This window comes from Marmota monax, unplaced genomic scaffold (genome assembly GCF_021218885.2).
Source record: "Marmota monax isolate L192 unplaced genomic scaffold, Marmota_monax_Labrador192_F-V1.1 WCK01_AAM20220418_F8-fsc00036, whole genome shotgun sequence".
Classification (NCBI taxonomy): domain Eukaryota; kingdom Metazoa; phylum Chordata; class Mammalia; order Rodentia; family Sciuridae; genus Marmota; species Marmota monax.
Window position 1 is genome coordinate 11,321,408 of NW_026694491.1, and position 19,589 is coordinate 11,340,996.

A 19,589-nucleotide genomic window follows, 5' to 3' on the forward strand; every position below is an offset into this window, starting at 1 on the left:
TGCTGTGGATCGAACCCAGTGCTTCATACGTACAAGGCAAGCACTCTACCACTGAGCCATATCCCCAGCCCTCAAACTATATTCTTGATTATAAATAAACTGTTATTCTAGTTTGTTCATCATTCTGTTTGAGTATGTTAATGAATTCTTATAGTCTGCCTACTTCTGGGCACTCTGAACAAAATCAAATTTTCAGTTTGCAATGCTGAAAAAATAAAACCACAAAACAGCATCAACACCATGACACGATAATTTTTTATGAACTCCTTTAATCTGGCCAGCTAAACTTCGAGTTCAAAATCTCAACCACAGAACTCAAATCATAAAATATACCGGCACAGATTGGGGAGATGGATACAAATTTTTAAGAGTCTTTGGGGATAAAGGGCAGGGATAGAAGAAAATAAATTCTCTAGAAATAATTTATGACATAATAGGGTCATATTTTTCCTCTTAATATCAAAAAAATTTTTGAGGAAGGATGGAGGAAAATAAGGTCAGCCTATGTAATAAAAAAATTTATTATATGTTTATGACTAAAGTAATGAAGTACCCAGCCCCACCTTTGAGAAGCTTTCAAATTTGGAGAATGAGGAAAGAGGTTACAAATAATGACTAAGAAACAAATAGAGTATTACATATGTTTCAATAATAATTTATTTAAAGTCTAAATAACAGGCATTGTAGATAGATAAATTCATTTATTTTTCTCAAGGTATTTAAAAAAACTAATATTAGATCATCTGTAAGATCCCAAGCTGATAAGGGTTTAATCCTGAACAGCCTAACACTGACCTTCACAATAAAGGCAGAGTAAAATACCTTCAGGAAAATGAACACACTTTTAAAGTTCTGAATATAAAATCAAAATAAGAGATATAACATAATTTTGTGAAACTGGCAACATATGTACTTATTATTTTTACCCTTATAGTCTAATCTATTTATACGGAAGTTACTATATTTTAAAATGGTTAAATATATCACAATTACAAATCATCTCTTCTGCCTGACTTAACAAGACAGAAAAAAAGAGTCCTACTCAGCCAGAAACAGACTTGTATTTAATGTTCTCCTTAAACATTTGGTTTTCACATACACATATTATTTTTAAAAAAGTAAATGAAGGTATACAGCCAAGAAAAGAATCAAATACCACTGTAATCACATCTTCAACTTCCTGCCCAATTTAATACAAGTACAAATCATGTCTCATATAATAAGTATTTACTTACCTCAGACATAGGAGTTCCCCAGAAATCATTTTGAAATAAAGTTTTTAAAGGTGTAGATGGATGCAGGTCTTTATTATCCAATATTGCTGAAACATCATCAAAAACAAAACCACAGAAGAGGCTGTTCCAATAGCATGCAGTAACCACACCTACTAGTAAGGTTACTTCTTTGAGGTTAATATCAGCCATCTTTTCCACAAGAACTTTTGGGCAAAAACTGGAAACAAAAACAACAGGGAAAATTAAATAAAACAGGCAACACTTTTTATTTTTTAAGTAAGCACAATTTGGTAGATGGATAATATGTAAGGAGTGTTAATAAAGCATGTTAATCCTTCTAGAGAAAAGCTCAGCTCAAATGCCCTTCACTTCTAAGAAGCATAAATTGATTATCTCTTTATATTTCTAACCTAGGGCAAAATTAAATGTTCCTTCAAGAGTGCTTTCATACCCCTAGTATAGTTCTTTATCATACCACTTAATCTTTGATCTGTTTCTAGCTAACTAGATAATGAACTCTATCAATTGTCATAGGTCAAAACACCTGGAAAGCAGACATATGTAAGGTAATTATAAACAACTAGCAATGGATCTTCCAGAAGTGCCTAATTTTTGTGGGAAAACAAATACTTGAAAAAACAATGAGCAATTGGTTTTCCAAGGTGTCAATGGAACTTTGGGTTCTGATAAAACCCAATCTAAATCAGAGGTCCTGCAACCTAGTTTAGTTGGGCAAAAATCTTGTAAAAATACTTGTCCTGAATGTTCTAAGTCAGTTACATGGTAGTTGGTTAACTACAGTCCTACTATTTCCTCCTGTCTTTTCCCAGATTTATTTACTTATATTATCTGCTTGGCCCTTTGGGCATATGAGATTATGGCACAGATCTTTATCATTTTTTTCTTTGTCCCATTACAACAAAAGTTTTTAGTCTGGAGAACAGGTTTCATAGATGACAATTTGTAAAAAATGAAAATAAAATACAAGAAAAGATTAATAAAAATAAAATGCTTAGAAAGGATTCAATGAAGGAATAGTTTAGAGAAGAAAGAACTATATTAACTGGATGATACCTGGGGGAAAAAATCAGTTTGATAATCAAGATAAAGTTGGAAAGTACTCTCAAAAAGCAAACAATAATAGGATTATCTGGCCTGTGTTGTGTCACTACCATTAATTTAGTGTTATTTCCTGCAGGAGGCAGAATAATGACACTCCAAATTATTCATGTTCCAATCCTCTGAACCTGTGAACCTTTTAGGTGGCCAAACAGACTTTATAGGTGTTAAAGTCTCACTAAAGAATTTTAAGTTCAAAAGATCATGCATCTGAGTGGTCCCAATATAATGGCAAGAGTCCTTAACAAGTCAAAGAGGGAGATGGAAAAGTCAAAAAACAGAGGTCAGAGTAAATGATTTCTGGTTAGGGGCCATAAACCAATGAATGGTCCAGTTCTAGAAAGTGAAAAAGTCAAAACAAACGAAGAAACAACAAAAAGCCTATATTCTTCATTAGAGCCTGTAAAAGGAGAATAGCCCTATTGATACCTCAATCTTAGTCTACTGAGACCCATTTTGAATATCTCACCTCCAGAAATACAAAATAATAAAATGAGTTTTAATAATCTCTTACATTTTTGATATATATATATATTTTTTTTACAGCAGCAATAGGAAACAAATATATCATCCACAGAGCCAAACAATCTAAAATTTGAGATATATCTTTGGAGTTCTGGCCAGGTCAGAGGAAGAATACGAAATAAAATCAAAACTTCATTTGGCAGTAAAAGTTCTACCTGTATAGGAAGAGTGGGTACTGATTTAAAATCAGATGCAAATTTTATATAAGGATACATAAACACAAAGAATGTATAATACATGAGAAGGAATTGAAGGATTTTTGTGATCAGATAGTAAGAACTTAGAATGTACTAGACTTAAAAAAAAATGCAAAATCCTCTTTGACAAAGTAGAAGGGAAATCAGTTGTATCCTTTGGGAAAGTACAGTTTTCAACTAAAAGAAAAATTACATGGGGTTCATCTTGAATCCAGAAGTGCTTAACCATGTTTCAAGGTATGGACTTGTACACCACCACTAATCCACACAAAAAAGTTGACGATGCTTTTGTTTAAAGAATGTGGAGAGATTGAAAAAGCATTTGCCTTATCTCCTGCCCAACCCCACACTAAAATGACAGTGAAGATATTTTTAAAAAGGGCAGGTGTAAATATGTAAAGATAAAGACAACTGCAAAACAAAGTGGGAAAGAATCCAAAATGAATGTGGGAGAAATTGTAACCAGGCGACTTGTTTTTAAACATTCCCCAAGGGAACAGGAGAAAAAGGGAGAGAGGTGGTCCTCTTAGTGTATGTTATGTGCTCAGTTTCGAAGTCAATATAGTCCCTAAGAATCATCTGCAAGATAAAAGTTGAGGTGATGGCAAGAGGTTACAAAGGGGATAGAGGAGAGATGTACATGATTCATTGGAGGCCATACTATAACAATGTAATTGACCACTGCTTTTAGTTGTAGGAATTTGTGTTTGTGGGTTTTTTTTTTTTTTTTTAACTAGCATATAAGAACACTTGTAAGTGCATGTAGTTTAAATGGATGACTGATTAAAGATTACTTACAAAAATGAAATGTCATAAGATCCAACTGTAATTAATGATCACTCATGAGACACATTAAAGAAATACAAAATACAATTTTCCAACAACATTATATTGGTGCTAATTTTCTGTCAAAATCTAATAGTACAGTGGGAGGAGATGAATCTATAGGAAAATTTTATATGAATTTGGCAATACTTAACACAAAGGATTATGTCCTCTCAGTTCACTTTTTTTTTTTTTTTTGGAAATTGAGTTAGTTCTCCCAAATTTCATTATTATACCATCACTAACAATAAGAGTAGTCTACTGTGTTTTATTATTATTTTATACTTTGAAAAACTCTTCTGGCATGTGCTGTGGACCAAGACTATTCACACTGAATCCTATTAATCTTTCTAGTCTACTCATGCTGAAGGAAGACAAGTACCTTCTTGTTGAAAACTTATTCCTCTCCCTGAAAACAAGGTAAAACAAAGCCTTTGCTATATACAATAGTATACAAAATTTCTAAAGGTCATTTATATTTCTGTTAAGTCAGCAAAAAGGAAGTAACATCTAAGGAACTTAAGTTGTTTAGAACACAGAAACGGGTTAGCAATTATAAAAGGCAAGGCTTTCTTGTCAAGTGATTTTGGCTAGATAAAACTATTCATAAAAGCCTAGGAAAAAGAGGCAGGTCTAGGCAAGTGTTCCTGTAACAACGCTATTTACAAAATTGTCACATAAATATATCTGTTGGCAAAAACTGATGCAGAAAAAGTGATGAAAATTAATGGAGAGTTTTAAGCCTTTTCCTATACTGTCCCTGAGTTAAATTTTCTCATTTACAGTTAGATACACATTACAAAGCATAAGAACCTAGACCACAGAAAAATTAATTACTGCTGTATCCCTGTAGTGCAGTGTACAAACTCAAAAATATTAGGATGAGTTAAAGAATTAAACTTAAGAAAGACTTTGCTCTTAGTTGAATGCCATTGAGATTTACAATCTTAGCTTCATTCATTATTAGGAAATTACTGAATTTCTCTGAACCTATTCTCATTTCTAAAAAAATAAGAATAAAACTTACCATTAGACCAGGCAATATGAGTTGTTGAGAACATAAATACTAAGGAGAAAGTGAGGGAAGCAAGGTAGAAAAGACCAATACAAACAAAACTAATACATGAGTAAAAAGAAAATAAATGAAAATAAAAGCAAAGTGCTGCTGTAAAAATAACAAATTCCTAATATGAAATATGCAGTAGTAAATACATACATGACATTACATATGATCGATAAATACTGACTTTGATCTCTGCCAAATTACAAAGATACTTATTTAAGTTTCAAGAACTCAATTCAATTTCTTGAGCAAGAAAGTTAAAAAATGAGAATAATATTTAATAAAGCAGCAAAACTAAAGAGCAAGTACACAAATATTGCTCTCCAGAATGTCTGAGGCGGGGGTATGTCATTCCTCTAGCCAGAAAGATCTGTACTCAATTACATTTTTTAAGTCACAGCAGAGAATTAACCTTTCTAAGCTTCAATTTCTTAATTTAGATGAAAAGTGAGAACAATGTAAACACCAATTTTACTGGACTGTTTCAAAGAATAAATGATATATTTGACAAAATCTTTCATAAAAGTAAATACATAATAATTCCTACAAATCTGATAAATATTTTAAAAATTTATTTCACAAAATTGGTATGTTTTTATTTTCTCCTGAGCTGTTTTTGTTTTACCCAAACACGCGGTTTAGAGACAATCTATTATCCACTTTTGAAAGGAATATTTACTGTCATTTATAGCATAAAAATGTGCTTTAAAAAACATGGAAAGGAAAAACATTGGTAGACACAATTAGAAATGCCACTTAGATTTCATGCCTTCAGCTTCCTAGGAAAAGTTGCCTACTTGTTTATCATATTCCAGAATAGTTGAAAGCAGCAAGATGATCAAAATTTGGACAAGTAAGATTGTTAAACACCTGAGAAGGCGCTTTCATCCTCAAGAACCAAGCCAAGAGACAGCAGCAGTCCTGGTGAATCTTGGGGGCCTTTCTCTTTCCAGCTCCCACAGTGGCCCAAATAAGTACTACCTTTCCTTTCTAGAACCTTCACTCGTACTACTTTTTCAGTCTTCATTCCGTGAAGCCCCTCAATCCTTGAAGGCAACGGTACTCCGGGATAAGACCGGTGGAGTCGAGGATGCGTCGTCCTCTGAATTCTTCACTCGCCCTAAACCATGATCGCTGCGCAGCCCTTACTTCAACGCATCACGGCAGATCCCATATTAAATGCAGCTAAAACTTTTCCCACCCGTTTTTTACAGGAGACACTACCCTGGGCGCCCCTTGCACGCGCTTAAAAAGAAGGTGGTGCCTTCCCACCTCTCCAGAACCGGGTCAGGCCCTTCAGCCCCAAGGGTTGGGGCTTCTCTAACCCGGGATTGCAGCCCTCAGCTCCTCCCTAGCCACTGACCCACAACCCGACCTCACCTGGGAGCGGATCCACCAGGGGACAGCTTAGGGAAATCTCAAGAAGAGCGGCCCAGCGATTGACGCCATCGAAGACATAGTCATTTTCTACCTCCTTCAGGCCACCAGCGAGGACACACCTCAGCCACCGCGCCTCCCGCCTCTCGGTCTTTCCCTCGTCTCCCCAGTACCGTCGCAGCCTTCCGCATTGCACGCCGGGAACTCCCTATCTTCTCCTCTCAGTGACTTCACTTCCCAGCATGCACTGTCGCAAGGTAGAACTGCACTCTGGAAGCTCGAGTCTCACTCCAGTCAAATTCCTCGTCCTCAACCCCGAGTCCAGGAGCGGGGCGTGAAGACTAAGCGTAAAGCATCATCCACCGTCGTAAAATGTAGGCTCTCCATGCATCCGGGGCCTTGTTCCGGCCTTGGGTGGGTGGGGAATGGTGTCGCTTAGCAGCCGCCGCCGCGTTATCTTGCTCGCTACCAGTTGGCGGGACCTAAAGTCCTCGTGGGACGGCGAAAAGGAGCCACCACGGGCCGCGGCGGGGCCCGTCGTGGTGGGTGCGGTGGATGAGGAACTATACCTGGTTGCCAAGCTTGGTCTAGGTGGGTGGAGCCTCCTAAGCGGTAGTCTCTTCGCAAGCGGCTTCTTTAGCTTGAGATCCCACGCAATAGCCTGGCCACCACCCCGCCCCTTCTATCCTCTGGTTTGCAATCCAGCCTTCTTGCCTCATTTCGTTTCTGTGGCACAGCTTCACTCATTTCAGTTATTTATTTGCGCATTTGAGCACTTTTTAAAACCCTGGGTTCCTGCTTCTCAGAATCAGGGATCATTTTCATCCTTCCAAACACCATCGGGTGCTCACAAGCTTTGGTGTTGGGGTCGTGGAGAAGAGGACTCAGATTGTTCTGACCTAGATTAGCTTTATCAAAGAAGTTATGTTTTATTTAGCCGGTGCGGAAAGCTATCATTTTGGTCAAGGCTGCTTTGCATACTTGTATGTTTTACGATGAAAGAGCCTTATAGCTTTTTGCTAAAGCATTGTAGAGTTACATTTATACCGTAAACACAATATTGCCTTTTACCTGGAAAATGCTAATTCGCACCTGTTTTATTACAGGTAGTGGAGCACAGTAAAAGGATTCAAGATGTCACCTAATATAAACTGGAAAGAAATAATAAAAATTGACCCAGATGACCTGCCTCGTCAAGAAGAACTGGCAGACAATTTATTGATTTCCTTATCCAAGGTGGTTAATAAATAAATGATACAGAGATAGACAATTGTGATAAACTTAAGTTGCCTCTGAAATCATTGAATGCTAAATTGGAAGAGTTCTTATATTTTGCTTAAAGGTTGTAAAATAGTTGCTTTTCTGTTTGCTTAGGTTGAAGTAAATGACCTAAAAAATGAAAATCAAGAAAATGTGATACATCTTTTCAGAATTACTCAATCATTAATGAAGGTTTGTATGCAGTATATTTTAATAGTAACTTTGACTCTTAGAAGAAATTTCAGTGTCTGTTCTTACGTAAGGTAATCTCTATGAAATAACTTAGTAATATCTAGAGCAACACTCAAAAATGAGTTAACAAATGTGAATTGAGAATTTTGTATAAAAGAGCAATTTTTTACTCTAAATTTCCTAAAAGAATGTGTTAGGGAAACGGAATAGGAATGTTTAAAAATAACATATGGACATATATCTTGAAGTCCAAGTGAGAAATGCAGACATTGAGTGTTGTGGGGATTTGTTGGGAGGAATGGTGATTTAAGTTGTATCAGAAGATTTGGTAAAATGATGAAGACTAAGGAGTAGTTTTAGATAAGTGAAAGGCAGTGGTGAGATGCTAAGAGGATTCTAAAGCTGGTGGTTATAAGTAAATGTTAGAATAGGAAATATGTTTTTATTTGAGGAAACAGGTGCAGGAAGTTTGTAGCAGGTTGTAGCAGATGTTGTATGGACAGTTTGGGATAGGTTATTAAGGGTCTTAAAGGTGTACTGTATGCTACTGGCAAGGAAGGCTTTAAAACCATAATTGAGAAGATACAAAAATATGCCTTAGAAAAGAAAAATTGGCTGTTATATAAGAGAAAATGAAGGGAATTGGAACTGAACAGCTATAACATCATGAAGGAGTTCAGACATAAATTTGTGAACTAGAATAGAAACAATTGAATAGACAAAATAGTTGTGAAAAACATCTCAAAGGAAGAAGTTTTAATCTTGCATTTAAGAGTTGAGGGGAAAAGAAGAATCAAAGACGCTTCAAACTGTTGCAGCTCTATGCATTATAACCTTAGGGTAGAAAATCATTCATTTATTCATTCAAATAACATTTATTGACTGTTTCCATGAGCCAGCCATTGCAGGCACTAAGAATTAGGATAGCAAATAAGACAATTTTTATTTTTAACACTTACACTTTAGTATAAAAGTATATTCAAGTAACTTTATTTTTCTTTTAATATTTAGATGAAAGCTCAAGAAGTAGAGTTAGCTTTGGAAGAAGTTGAAAAAGCTGGAGAAGAACAAGCAAAATTTGGTAAGTGTCTTGAGAAAAACTTTATTGTGTTAACCATTCTATTTATTTGTTGAACAGTAGAAAATCAAATTTAATATATTCTAGGAAATAGGTAAATTAAATTTGTTTGAAGACATTTCTAGATCTATTTTGTGGATATGGTATATAATGATTACTTTTACATAATCTTGTTATAATGTAATATTTTTAAATAATCTTATTGTTTTATTGAAATGCATTTCAAAATTTGTTTTGAGGTAAATCTAACCAGGTGAACCATTTGCCTTTTTTTTTTAATAGAAAATCAATTAAAAACAAAAGTAATGAAACTGGAAAATGAATTGGAGGTAAGTCCTTTTTTATTTCCTAAGGAGTAGTTGTCATTAACTGTATTATTTTAATATTTTTTGATTATTATTTCCTAAGAAAAATCAAGAAGTTGACATTGTACTCAGTTGTTTGTTCAGTGTAATAAATACTTATGTGCTGTGAATTAAATACCCAATTATGATAATATAAATATACTTAAGAGTTAGATGGAGCTTATAGTTTATAGAATACTCCAGAAGATTACTAGTAATTGAAGTAAAGGGGAGGATGTGAAGGTTTGAGGAACAGTGACAAAAGGATATGGTAGAAGTCACTTTTGACAAAGCTAAGTGCTAAAATATGAACATATTGTTGAAGAACTAAATATGTTGAGGTTCCTGAGAAGGTACAAAGGACTGACTTGGAAAGGAGGAAGACCCTCTTCCTTTGTATTAGGAGGGAAGGAAGAGTGGATGTACACAGAAGGTCTTATGTTTGTAGGTTTATTTTTTAGAAGTTGAGAGATTGTAGATGAGATCATCTGCAAAAATAAGAGTGGAAGATGGTATGTTCAAATTATAAGGATGACAGATGAAGCATGACATATAGTGGAGAAAGGACTGGAGAATGAGGGATCTGGAGTGGGTTGTAGTTCTGATTCTTTTTGTTTAACTCTGTGACCTTGGATTAGTTATTTTTTATTTCTTGCAGTATGTCCTGGGAAAATGCCAAGCATTTTCAATAAATATTTACATAATAAATGATTTATGAAATTGGATTGATTCTGTTCCTATATTTACATAGAGTCTGTTAAAGAATAGAAGGGTAGGATATTTGAAGATCTTGGTAGGAAAGTGGTTGAAGTAATAATTATGAAAGCATAGCTAATAGATAATGAAGGCAAGATTGGGGTTGGGGCAGGGAAGACAAGAGATAGGAAAGGGGAAATAAATTCAAGGGATTATAGAGTCCTTTGAGGTCAAAGGACAGGTCTGTTGGGGATAATTGAGAAAATGTTCCTGCTTAGACAAGGATTTGTTGTAGGTATGGCAGACTGAATTCAAGAAACAAGTTTTAAAAAAGAAAAGACTGGTCAAACTTATGTGAATATGTAAATTGCTTAGGTCAGCTTTTGATGGGAGAGTATGAACTAACTCATACATAAAATTCCAGTGAATTTTAAGGAGCAACTGGGAAAGTGATGGCTTGCTGCTATTGTGAGTATGTAGAGATGGAATAGTATCTTGTGACATCTAAAGCAGCTGGAGTTTTTACAGGATGGTGGAGGAATGTTAGGGATGATAACATGGAAATTAGTTGCAGGATAGCATAAATTTAGGAAAATACCAACATCTGTTCTTGAAAGAAAGAGCAACTTCCTGTGAGAAGAGTTCCAAAGAAATTAATATCCTAAGAGAAGCAAATCACAGTAAGATAAACAGGTGGAAAAGAGGATTCTGTAAAGAAACAGAAGATGTAAAATATTAATTTTTCTTGAGTGAAACCTTAGTGGAAAACTTTTTGAGGGAGAGGAAGAAAGAAAAATTTGGTGATGGGAGAGAGATGGCAAAAGTATATGTTGAAGAAGCAAAAATGGGACAGGCTAGATAACCAGTGATTTTGATGTTTTGGGCCAAGACCTAAAATTAACAGAAATATCAGTCAAACTGGATTTGGTTTACTGCAGGTTTTTAAAGCTAACCTAAATCTGGTTGTCCAGTACGTTAGGATATACCACTTGTATGTATTTACATTTATGTTTGTTAAACTTAAAATTAAAAATTCAGTTCTTTAGTTGTGCACAGCTGAGTTTCAAATGCTCACTAGCCAAATGTAGGTAGAGACTGCTGAACCAGACAGTGCAGATAACAGTTCTGATCTAAATACTCCAGGTATGAGAGAGGGGGCAAGTCAGGAGCCCTAAGATGTGCAGGAAGAGTGGAGCCTGGTTTCAGATCTCTAAGGCTTAGAAGATGTCTTGATAATTCATTGCCTACATTCTATGCCTTTGTAGTTTAGTCTGTTGCCTGTGCTTTAGTAGCTGTAACAGACTCTTAAGTAATTAAATTAAGAGTCCTTTCTTAGTGGCTTAGTGGTTCAGGATGTGCTTAAAGGGTTGTCTGCCCATGAACCACAGAGTAAATAAGTTAGTGACTTCAAAAAATGGTCCTCAAGACCTAGGAATTAAATAAGAGACACTGCGCCTATTAGAAAAAAAAGTAGGCCCATATTGACATCATGTTGGATTAGGCCCCAACTTCCTTAATAAGACTCCTGTAGAGCAAGAATTAAAATTAAGAATAAATGGGATGTTTAAAAAAAAAAAGAATAAATGGGATGGATTCAGAATAAAAAGCTTTTTTTTTTTTCAGCAAAAGAAACAGTCAGTGAGGTGAATAAAGAGCCTACATCTTGGGAGCAAATTTTTACCATTCACATATCAGATAGTGCACTAATCTCTAGGGAATATAAAGAACTCAAAAAGCTAAACACCAAAAAAACAAATAGCCCAATCAATAAGTGGGCCAAGGAACTGAACAGACACCTCTCAGAAGGAGATATACAGTCAATCAAAAATATATGAAAAAATGTTCAACATCTCTAACAATTAGAGAAATGCAAATCAAAACTACTCTTAAGATTTCATCTCACTCCTGTCAGAATGGCAGCTATTATGAAGTTAAACAACAATAAGTGTTGGCGAGGATGGGGGGGAAAGGCACACTCATACATTGCTGGTGGGAGTGCAAATTGGTGCAACCAATATGGAAAGCAGTATGGAGATTCTTTGGAAAGCTGGGAATGGAACCACTATTTGACTCAGCTATTCCACTCCTCAGTCTATACCCAAAGGACTTAAAAACAGCATACTACAGGGTACACAGCCACATCAATGTTTATAGCAGCATAATTCACAATAACAAAACTGTGGAACCAACCTAGATGCCCTTCAGTAGATGAATGGATAAAGAAAATGTGGTATATATACATAATGGTATATTACTCAGCAATAAAAGAGAATAAAATCCTGGCATTTTCAGGTAAATGGATGGAGTTGGGAGAATATAATGCTAATGGTTTCTCTGATATAAGGAGGCTTATTTACAATGGGGTTGGGAGCAAGAGCATGAGAGTATTAGAAGAACTCTAGATAGGGCAAAGAGGTAGGAGGGGAAATGGGGGTAAAAGAGATGGTGGCATGAGATGGATATCATTACCCTAAGTACATGCATAAAGACATGAATGGTGTGAATATACTTTGTATACAACCAGAGATATGAAAAATTGTGCTCTATATATGTATTACGAATTGTAATGCATTCTGCTCTCATATATAACAAATTAGAATAAAAAAATTTGAAAAATACAATAAAAAATTAGTCCTTAAATAATGTTATTCTAAATGTATGGTACTGAAGCATAATGGAAATTTTAAATCAGGATAATTATTTCCTCGTTGATGGACTTGAACACCCAAATATAATGCAATTAATTTAAGCATTTGGTTTATTACTTTAAGATGGCTCAGCAGTCTGCAGGTGGACGGGACACTCGATTTTTACGTGATGAAATTCGCCAACTTGAAAAACAATTGGAACAAAAAGATAGGGAATTGGAGGACATGGAAAAGGAATTGGAAAAAGAGAAGAAAGTTAATGAACAAGTAAGGCATGTTTTTTTCAGTGAATCTTAACTGTTCAAGTTAAGATGTCTGTATAGAACATCTGGTTTTGCTTTTTAAAAATATTGATAATACTGTCTCTAAGGTTTTATATCATTATTCATTTTGTCATTGTATCTTTAACATGTAATGGAAGCTGGGTGCAGTAATACATCCCTGTTATCCAAGAGCCTTCAGAAGCCGAGGCAAGATAACTGTAAATTTGAGGCCATCCTCAGCAACTTAACAAGACACTGGCTCAAAAATAAATAAACAAACAAATAAATAAATAGGTCTGGTCATGTAGCCCAGTGGTCAAGTGTCCTGGATTAAATCCCCAGTACCAAAAGAAGAAAAAAAAGTGTGTGTATATGTATACATACACATACATACCAGGCACTTTAGTGACTTTGAGGATTAATTCTTTATATTTGGAGGCACATATTTCTGAGGACATTAGAATTATATTTATGAAATGGATGCTTTTATCTTGAAGTTGTGTGTGAAAAATTAACAGGCACTGGGTTTCTTTGGCAGTTTCTACTTTGCCCTTAACCATTCATTCAGTTTTATTAAGTATTTACAGCATAGCAAAGACTGCTAATTACTAGAGTACAGTGAGTTACTATTGTCTAATTCTCAAAGATTTTCACAATCAATAATAAAAATACCATAGGGAAATATTTAAAGTAAAAAAAAATACTCTGGGATACTCTCTGGAGGGATTTGTCACTCAGTGTTGAGATTTGGGAAGTGATATGAGACCTGAAGTAGGAATTAATGTGGCAACAGGAATAAGCATTCTGGTGTAGAAAATACAGCATTTTTTGAGACCTAGATATAAGGTATGTAATATGTTCTGGAACTACAATTGTTCATTTTGGCTTGAATATAGATAAAACAGCTTCAATAGAGTCTTAACTATGTGCCATGTACTTTATATACATCAATTCATTAATTATGAATTATTATGTTAATTCATATAATGCATTATTCATTATTCTTCATTTGATAATTTATCTCGTATGATATCATTTCTACCATGTTACCAATAAAGAAATTAAGAGATACATAAAGGTTAAGTAATTGCCCGTGGTTACAGAGCCAATAAATGATAAAGCCAGGATTTGAATCTAGACAGTCCTACTCAAGTGTCTGTGCTTTTGTCCACTGTATTATCCCACCTTCCTAATTTTAATACTCAAGAGCCCTCTGAAGAAGTAAGGGCCAGTTCCTAAGGAATTTGTTTATCTTTTCTAAAAGTACTCGAAGGAAAATTTTTGAACACCATATCAAGATCAGGTCTATTAAAGTTTGCTCTGCTTTGTGGAGAGTAAATTGAAGACGGCCAAAACTAGTAAGGAGAAATTTGTGTTGATTCAGGCAGATGCTAATGATGGCTTAATTAAGATAATGGCTGATGGGATTAAGATGCATAGACATATTTGAGAGAAGTAGATGTAATTGCACATGGTGAGTGATGGTGGGAAAAGATGGATAAATGGGACAGACTGCCTGTTTTTATGTGTTAGGCTACTGGATAGGTAGGTAGATAGTTCCTTTTACTAAGAAGAGACACAAAAGGAGTTTGGAGATTTTTTTTATACTGGAGATTGACCCCAGGGATACTTTGCCAATGAGCTACATCCCCAACTCTTTTTATTTTTTTGTTTTCAGACAGTATCTCACTAAGTCACTGAGGCTGGCCTGTAACATTTGATTCTCTTGCCTGAGCCTCTCAAGTAATCCCTCTGTGGGATTGCAAGTGTACACCACTTGCCTGGCCAAGATTATTATTTTAGTTTTATATGTGTTTGAGTTTGAGCTCATATTCAAAAAGGATACTTGTGGATCTGGAATTCACAAGAGACATTTGGCAGATGATGAGGATTTATTTTTCATCAGTACAGATACTAACAAAGCCAGAAAAGTGATTATAGGATGGATTTCAGAAATGCCTAATAAAGCAATGAAAGAGGAATAGATACTTTGAAGGAAATCCCATTAAGAGTGTGACATTTGAGAGGCCGAGGGGAAAAAAACATCAGTAACATTAATACTTTATTATTAAGTTCTTGACTTCTCTCTTGTTAAAATTTTCCAATTCAGAATACAATAGTTTATTTCTTAATTTTCAGATGAAAATAAACGGATAATAATAATAGGCAGACTTCTAAGATCTGAATTGTGCTTTGCATTTTATTATGAACTTTCTTTAAATTTTTTATTTTGAAAAATGTCAGACCTTCATGAAGATTGTAAGAAAAACAATAAACATCCATAGTCCCCACATATAGATTCACCAGTTGATAACTCTGAACATTAGCTTTATCTTTCTTTCATTATCTTTTTACACACAGAAATACTTCTCTTTCACTGCCTTGTTTTTTCTGCTGAGCTATATGAGAGTTAATTGTAGAAACTTCAAACTTAAAACATTTCAGCATGTCTCTGTTAAAAAGGATATTCTGCATAACCACAGTATAATTATCATACTTGGGAAATTTAATATTGATTCTGTATTATAATTTAGTACATAATCAAATTTCCTCTTTTGACCAATAATATCTCTCTCTCATAGCACCCCCGCCTACCTGTCAGTATCCAAGGTTCCATTAAGTATCACACACTGCATTTGATTCTTTACTGTAGATTTTCAAATGTGGTTGTACAACGTTATCATTCTGTCTTCTCAAGAAGGAGAAAATAGAAAAGTAAAGTATCAGATTGTTTATTGAAGAGTAGGTGATAAAATATCATGGTAATTATAATAATATTTGCTTATTTGAGAAAACAAAACAGTCAAAAGTAAAATCATTTGGATATGAAGAAGACAACTCTATAGATACATACATATTATTTTAAAATTCTATTTACTGAGTATTATATTAAGGGACTTTATCTTATTTAGTTCTTTTTTTTTTTCTTATTTAGTTCTTATGTCAGCATATGAAATGAAAAAACTGATTTTAAGAGGTTAAATGCCTTGTGCACATTTCATTAGAAATTGATGGGCAAGAGATATCAGCCTAGGCCAGTCTAATATCAGGTTGCTTCATTTAACTATTATATGCATTGACATATATTTCTAAGTAATTAGAAGCAAAGAGTTTTCTAGCTATGAATGACATGAAGAATAGTAAAATATAATGATCTTTGGCAGAAAACCACTCATTTTATTAGAGATTTTTTTGGGAATGGGGAAGAAATAAGGAGAATAATTATTTAAAAATTTTAATTTATTTACTAATTTATATTTTTTTGTTTGTTCTGGTTAGTTTTTAAGTTTGCATGGGTTTTTTTAAATCTTTTAACCTGAGTCTTCCTTGTCCTTTCTAATCCTTAGTTTGAATAGATTTTTGTCTTATTTGTGTTACGTTGATTTGAAGTTCTTATAGTTAAATGTTTTTTTACTTTATTGGAAAGGATTTAGAATTTAGATTGACAAACCAAAAAAACTTGTTTTTGTATTAAATTGCTGTTGAATTTTATCATATTTGGTTTTTTTTTTTTTTACCATTTTAGTTGGCTCTTCGAAATGAGGAGGCAGAAAACGAAAACAGCAAATTAAGAAGAGAGGTTGGTAAAAAATTTTAGTTGTGGTGGTTCAATAAAGATACTTGTTAAAAAAAAGTTTACATAAATTTATATTGTAAGCAGAAATGGAATCTTCCAAATAACTTATGCTTTTGAATTGGTTGATTTTATGATACCATTTTGTGTCAAGGAACTAGAAGATAAATCAAAACATGAGGTCTTTCATCTCTATCTGTGTTGAAAATCTTGCTTTCTATTCAATAATCCATTCTTTGCTAATTTGCTAATTGAATATAGGAGTGGATTTCTGTTCTTATTGCTCTTATTTTATTCAGCATTTTTTAATAATTTTTGTTCTCACAAAGTTTTGTAAATTCTAATTATTATTTGGTTCTTCTGAGCCAAATAATGTTTGTATATTGCTTATTCTTAATGTAGTAGCATAATCAAAATATTTCATTTCATTTGATAGTTAATATTCTTACTTTCTTTGGTTATCCAAAATAATGTGCTCAAATCTCCTAAAGTTTCTTTATTTTTGCTTTCTTTAATTTCTGTCTATTATTTTTAATTATATATTGCCTTTCTCATTCCTAATTACCTTTTTCCTGTCCTTTTCTGGAGAACAAACGTCTAAAGAAAAAGGTGAGGCTTTAAGGGTGGTAAAACCTTGGAAATTTAAAGATATGTTCTGAGAGCAATATTTAGAGGATATAGTTTTGTTGTTTCGGATAATTTCTTAAAGGACTGTTGTTTTTGATCTACCTTCAGAATGAACAGCTTCGTCAGGATATTATTGACTACCAGAAACAAATAGATTCACAAAAAGAATCACTTTTATCAAGAAGAGGAGAAGACAGTGACTATCGATCACAGTTGTCTAAAAAGAACTATGAACTTGTCCAATATCTGGATGAAATTCAGGTAAAATGAATAAAGTCAGTTTAAAGCAATTATTCTTATAAACTTTAGTTTCACTATAATGTAATCTAGTATTTAGCCCTCCATGTAATTCTTCATTATAAATTGGCCATCATGTACTTATAAATCATGAAATAAATTGCATCTTTGAAGTTCCAATTCTTCATTCATTCTTTTTATATAAGCCTATCTTCTATTTTGGGAACAATTGAAATCCTGTGTACAATATTCTTGATGTTTAATGTAATTTAATTGATTAATGTCAATTTATCCTAAAGGTACATAAAGAATTTTCTTTTGTGCAGTGCATTATTAATGTCTCCATTTAATTTTAACTTAGATTAAGTTTGACTTTATTTAAAACTTTTTTGAAAAGTATAGTGTCTCTTAGGGCTGGGGGTATAGCTCAGTGGTAGAGCACTTGCTCAGCATGTGCAAGATCCTAGGTTCGGTCCCCAATACTGCCAAAAAATAAAAATAAAATCATAATATCTCCAACTTTTTTAGACTTTAACAGAAGCTAATGAGAAAATTGAAGTTCAGAATCAAGAAATGAGAAAAAACCTAGAAGAGTCTGTACAGGAAATGGAAAAGATGACCGACGAATATAACAGAATGAAAGCTATTGTTCATCAGACTGATAATATAATGGACCAGTTAAAAAAAGAAAATGATCATTATAGACTTCAAGTAAGAATTATTGTCAAGATAGTTTATTTAAAACTTCATGTTGTTTCATTACTGTTTATTGGAAGCACTTTAACTTTCTAGGATGTGAATTTTGTCTCTCTTCTTAATATTGTAATATGTTGTCCTCATGATATTCTTGTCCATACGTGTTTTGAAATTCCCTCACAAACATCTTGTAATTCTTGCCATCTAGGAATATGTAAGTGATGCTTTAATAAATATATAGATGGCAGTCCTGTTTATGCATTTTAGACCTTAATAGGTGATTTTCCCTTGATACTTTTGAAAGTCATATCATTTAGCTTTAGATCTTAAAATGAATACAATATAAATATATATAAATGTATTAGAAATCAATATATTGTTTACTATTTATAAGGGCTTAAACTTATTTAAAAAGTAGAATAATGTTTAAAAAATACAATTCTCTAGTAATTAAAGAAAATTGTGCAACTATAGGTTGAGTATCCCTTATCTGAAATGGTTGTTAACAGAAGTGTTTCAGATTTTGAATTTTTTCAGATTTTGAAATGTGTATATGAGAAACCTTGGAGACAAGATCCAAATGTAAATATTAAGTGTATTTATGTTTCATACCCCAAAAACGTTAGGCAATATTTTTAGTGTACTTGCCTTTCAATTGACATATATCACATGAGGTTCAGCATGAATCTTCCAGTTGTGGCATTCCATCATTGCCAAAAAGTGTATAATTTTGGAGCCTTTTAAATTTCAGAATTTTGGATTAGTATTGCTCAACCTGTATAAAGATACAGAAACTGTCATATGTTACGGGCTACTCTAGTAATAGCTTATGTAATGTGGTACATCTGATTATATATAAATATTCATATGTAATAAATATATTTATGTCACAACAATTAGTACCATTTCTTGAAATAATTGTTACCTTTTAGGTGAAGGAACTTACAGATCTTCTGAAAGCAAAAAATGAAGAAGATGATCCAATCATGGTAGCTGTCAATGCAAAAGTAGAAGAATGGAAGGTGCTTTTCTCAACTTATATAATAGCATTTTCATTTTCTATTTTAGGTTTTAAATTTAAGTTTTATTTTTGTATAAAGGACTTATAAGTTAATAAAATTTTAAAGTTTTTTACTTATTTATTTTTTAATTGATGGTGTTATAAGTCTCAGAAAAGTTGTATAGTCTTCTAGCTCATTTGTTATTGAGTGAGTGCTTTCAAGTCAGGGTTAATCAGTGGGATTAAGAGTAGGAGAAGAGATCTATCAGAGTCACTTGGGAAGCCTTTTCAAAATTCACCTCTTTCTCCTTACCACCCTCCAATCTCAACCAATTCCACAGCCTTTCCATGTCAGAAGCTGGATTTTTGATAGTTATATATTTGAAAAACATGAGATGACTGAATGAGTAATTCTTATTTTAAAAACTCTCTTCTTGAGTCATTGCTTTTAATAGGGATCATGTAAATGTTGTTGGCAATGGGAATTGGTTATCATCTAGGAAACTCATATAATATATAATAAGTATTTTAAATGAAAACAGTGGCAATGGAAGTGAGGCCTGAAAAATCAATCAGGAGTCACTAAATTTTATGTAAGGGTCTAGAGAGTAAATATTTAAGTCCATCTAGTCT

At 33.6% G+C, this 19,589-nt stretch overlaps 2 protein-coding genes across 6 annotated transcripts in view; one reads left to right on the top strand and one right to left on the bottom strand.

Moving 5' to 3' along the window:
- Positions 1–6,668, bottom strand: part of Tmtc3 (transmembrane O-mannosyltransferase targeting cadherins 3) — a 47,002-nt gene extending 40,334 nt beyond the window's left edge. The window contains exons 1-2 of the mRNA XM_046419232.2: positions 6,345–6,668; positions 1,236–1,452 (exon numbers count right to left, since the gene is read on the bottom strand). Coding sequence (XP_046275188.1) covers positions 1,236–1,424 — 189 coding nt within the window. The 5' untranslated portion in view covers positions 1,425–1,452; positions 6,345–6,668. The remainder of the gene's footprint in view (positions 1–1,235; positions 1,453–6,344) is intronic.
- The window catches only part of LOC124075678 (centrosomal protein of 290 kDa), an 83,261-nt gene continuing 70,256 nt past the window's right edge, over positions 6,585–19,589 (top strand). For 4 of the 5 annotated variants that reach the window (XM_046419229.2, XM_058571315.1, XM_058571316.1 and 1 more), the window contains exons 1-10: positions 6,743–6,932; positions 7,448–7,577; positions 7,716–7,793; positions 8,805–8,874; positions 9,154–9,200; positions 12,683–12,826; positions 16,349–16,402; positions 17,132–17,284; positions 17,789–17,971; positions 18,889–18,978. In XM_046419229.2, coding sequence (XP_046275185.1) covers positions 7,476–7,577; positions 7,716–7,793; positions 8,805–8,874; positions 9,154–9,200; positions 12,683–12,826; positions 16,349–16,402; positions 17,132–17,284; positions 17,789–17,971; positions 18,889–18,978 — 921 coding nt within the window. In that variant the 5' untranslated portion in view covers positions 6,743–6,932; positions 7,448–7,475. Of the gene's footprint in view, positions 6,716–6,742; positions 6,933–7,447; positions 7,578–7,715; positions 7,794–8,804; positions 8,875–9,153; positions 9,201–12,682; positions 12,827–16,348; positions 16,403–17,131; positions 17,285–17,788; positions 17,972–18,888; positions 18,979–19,589 lie in introns of those variants that run through there. The other variant, XM_058571314.1, reaches the window with a different exon arrangement.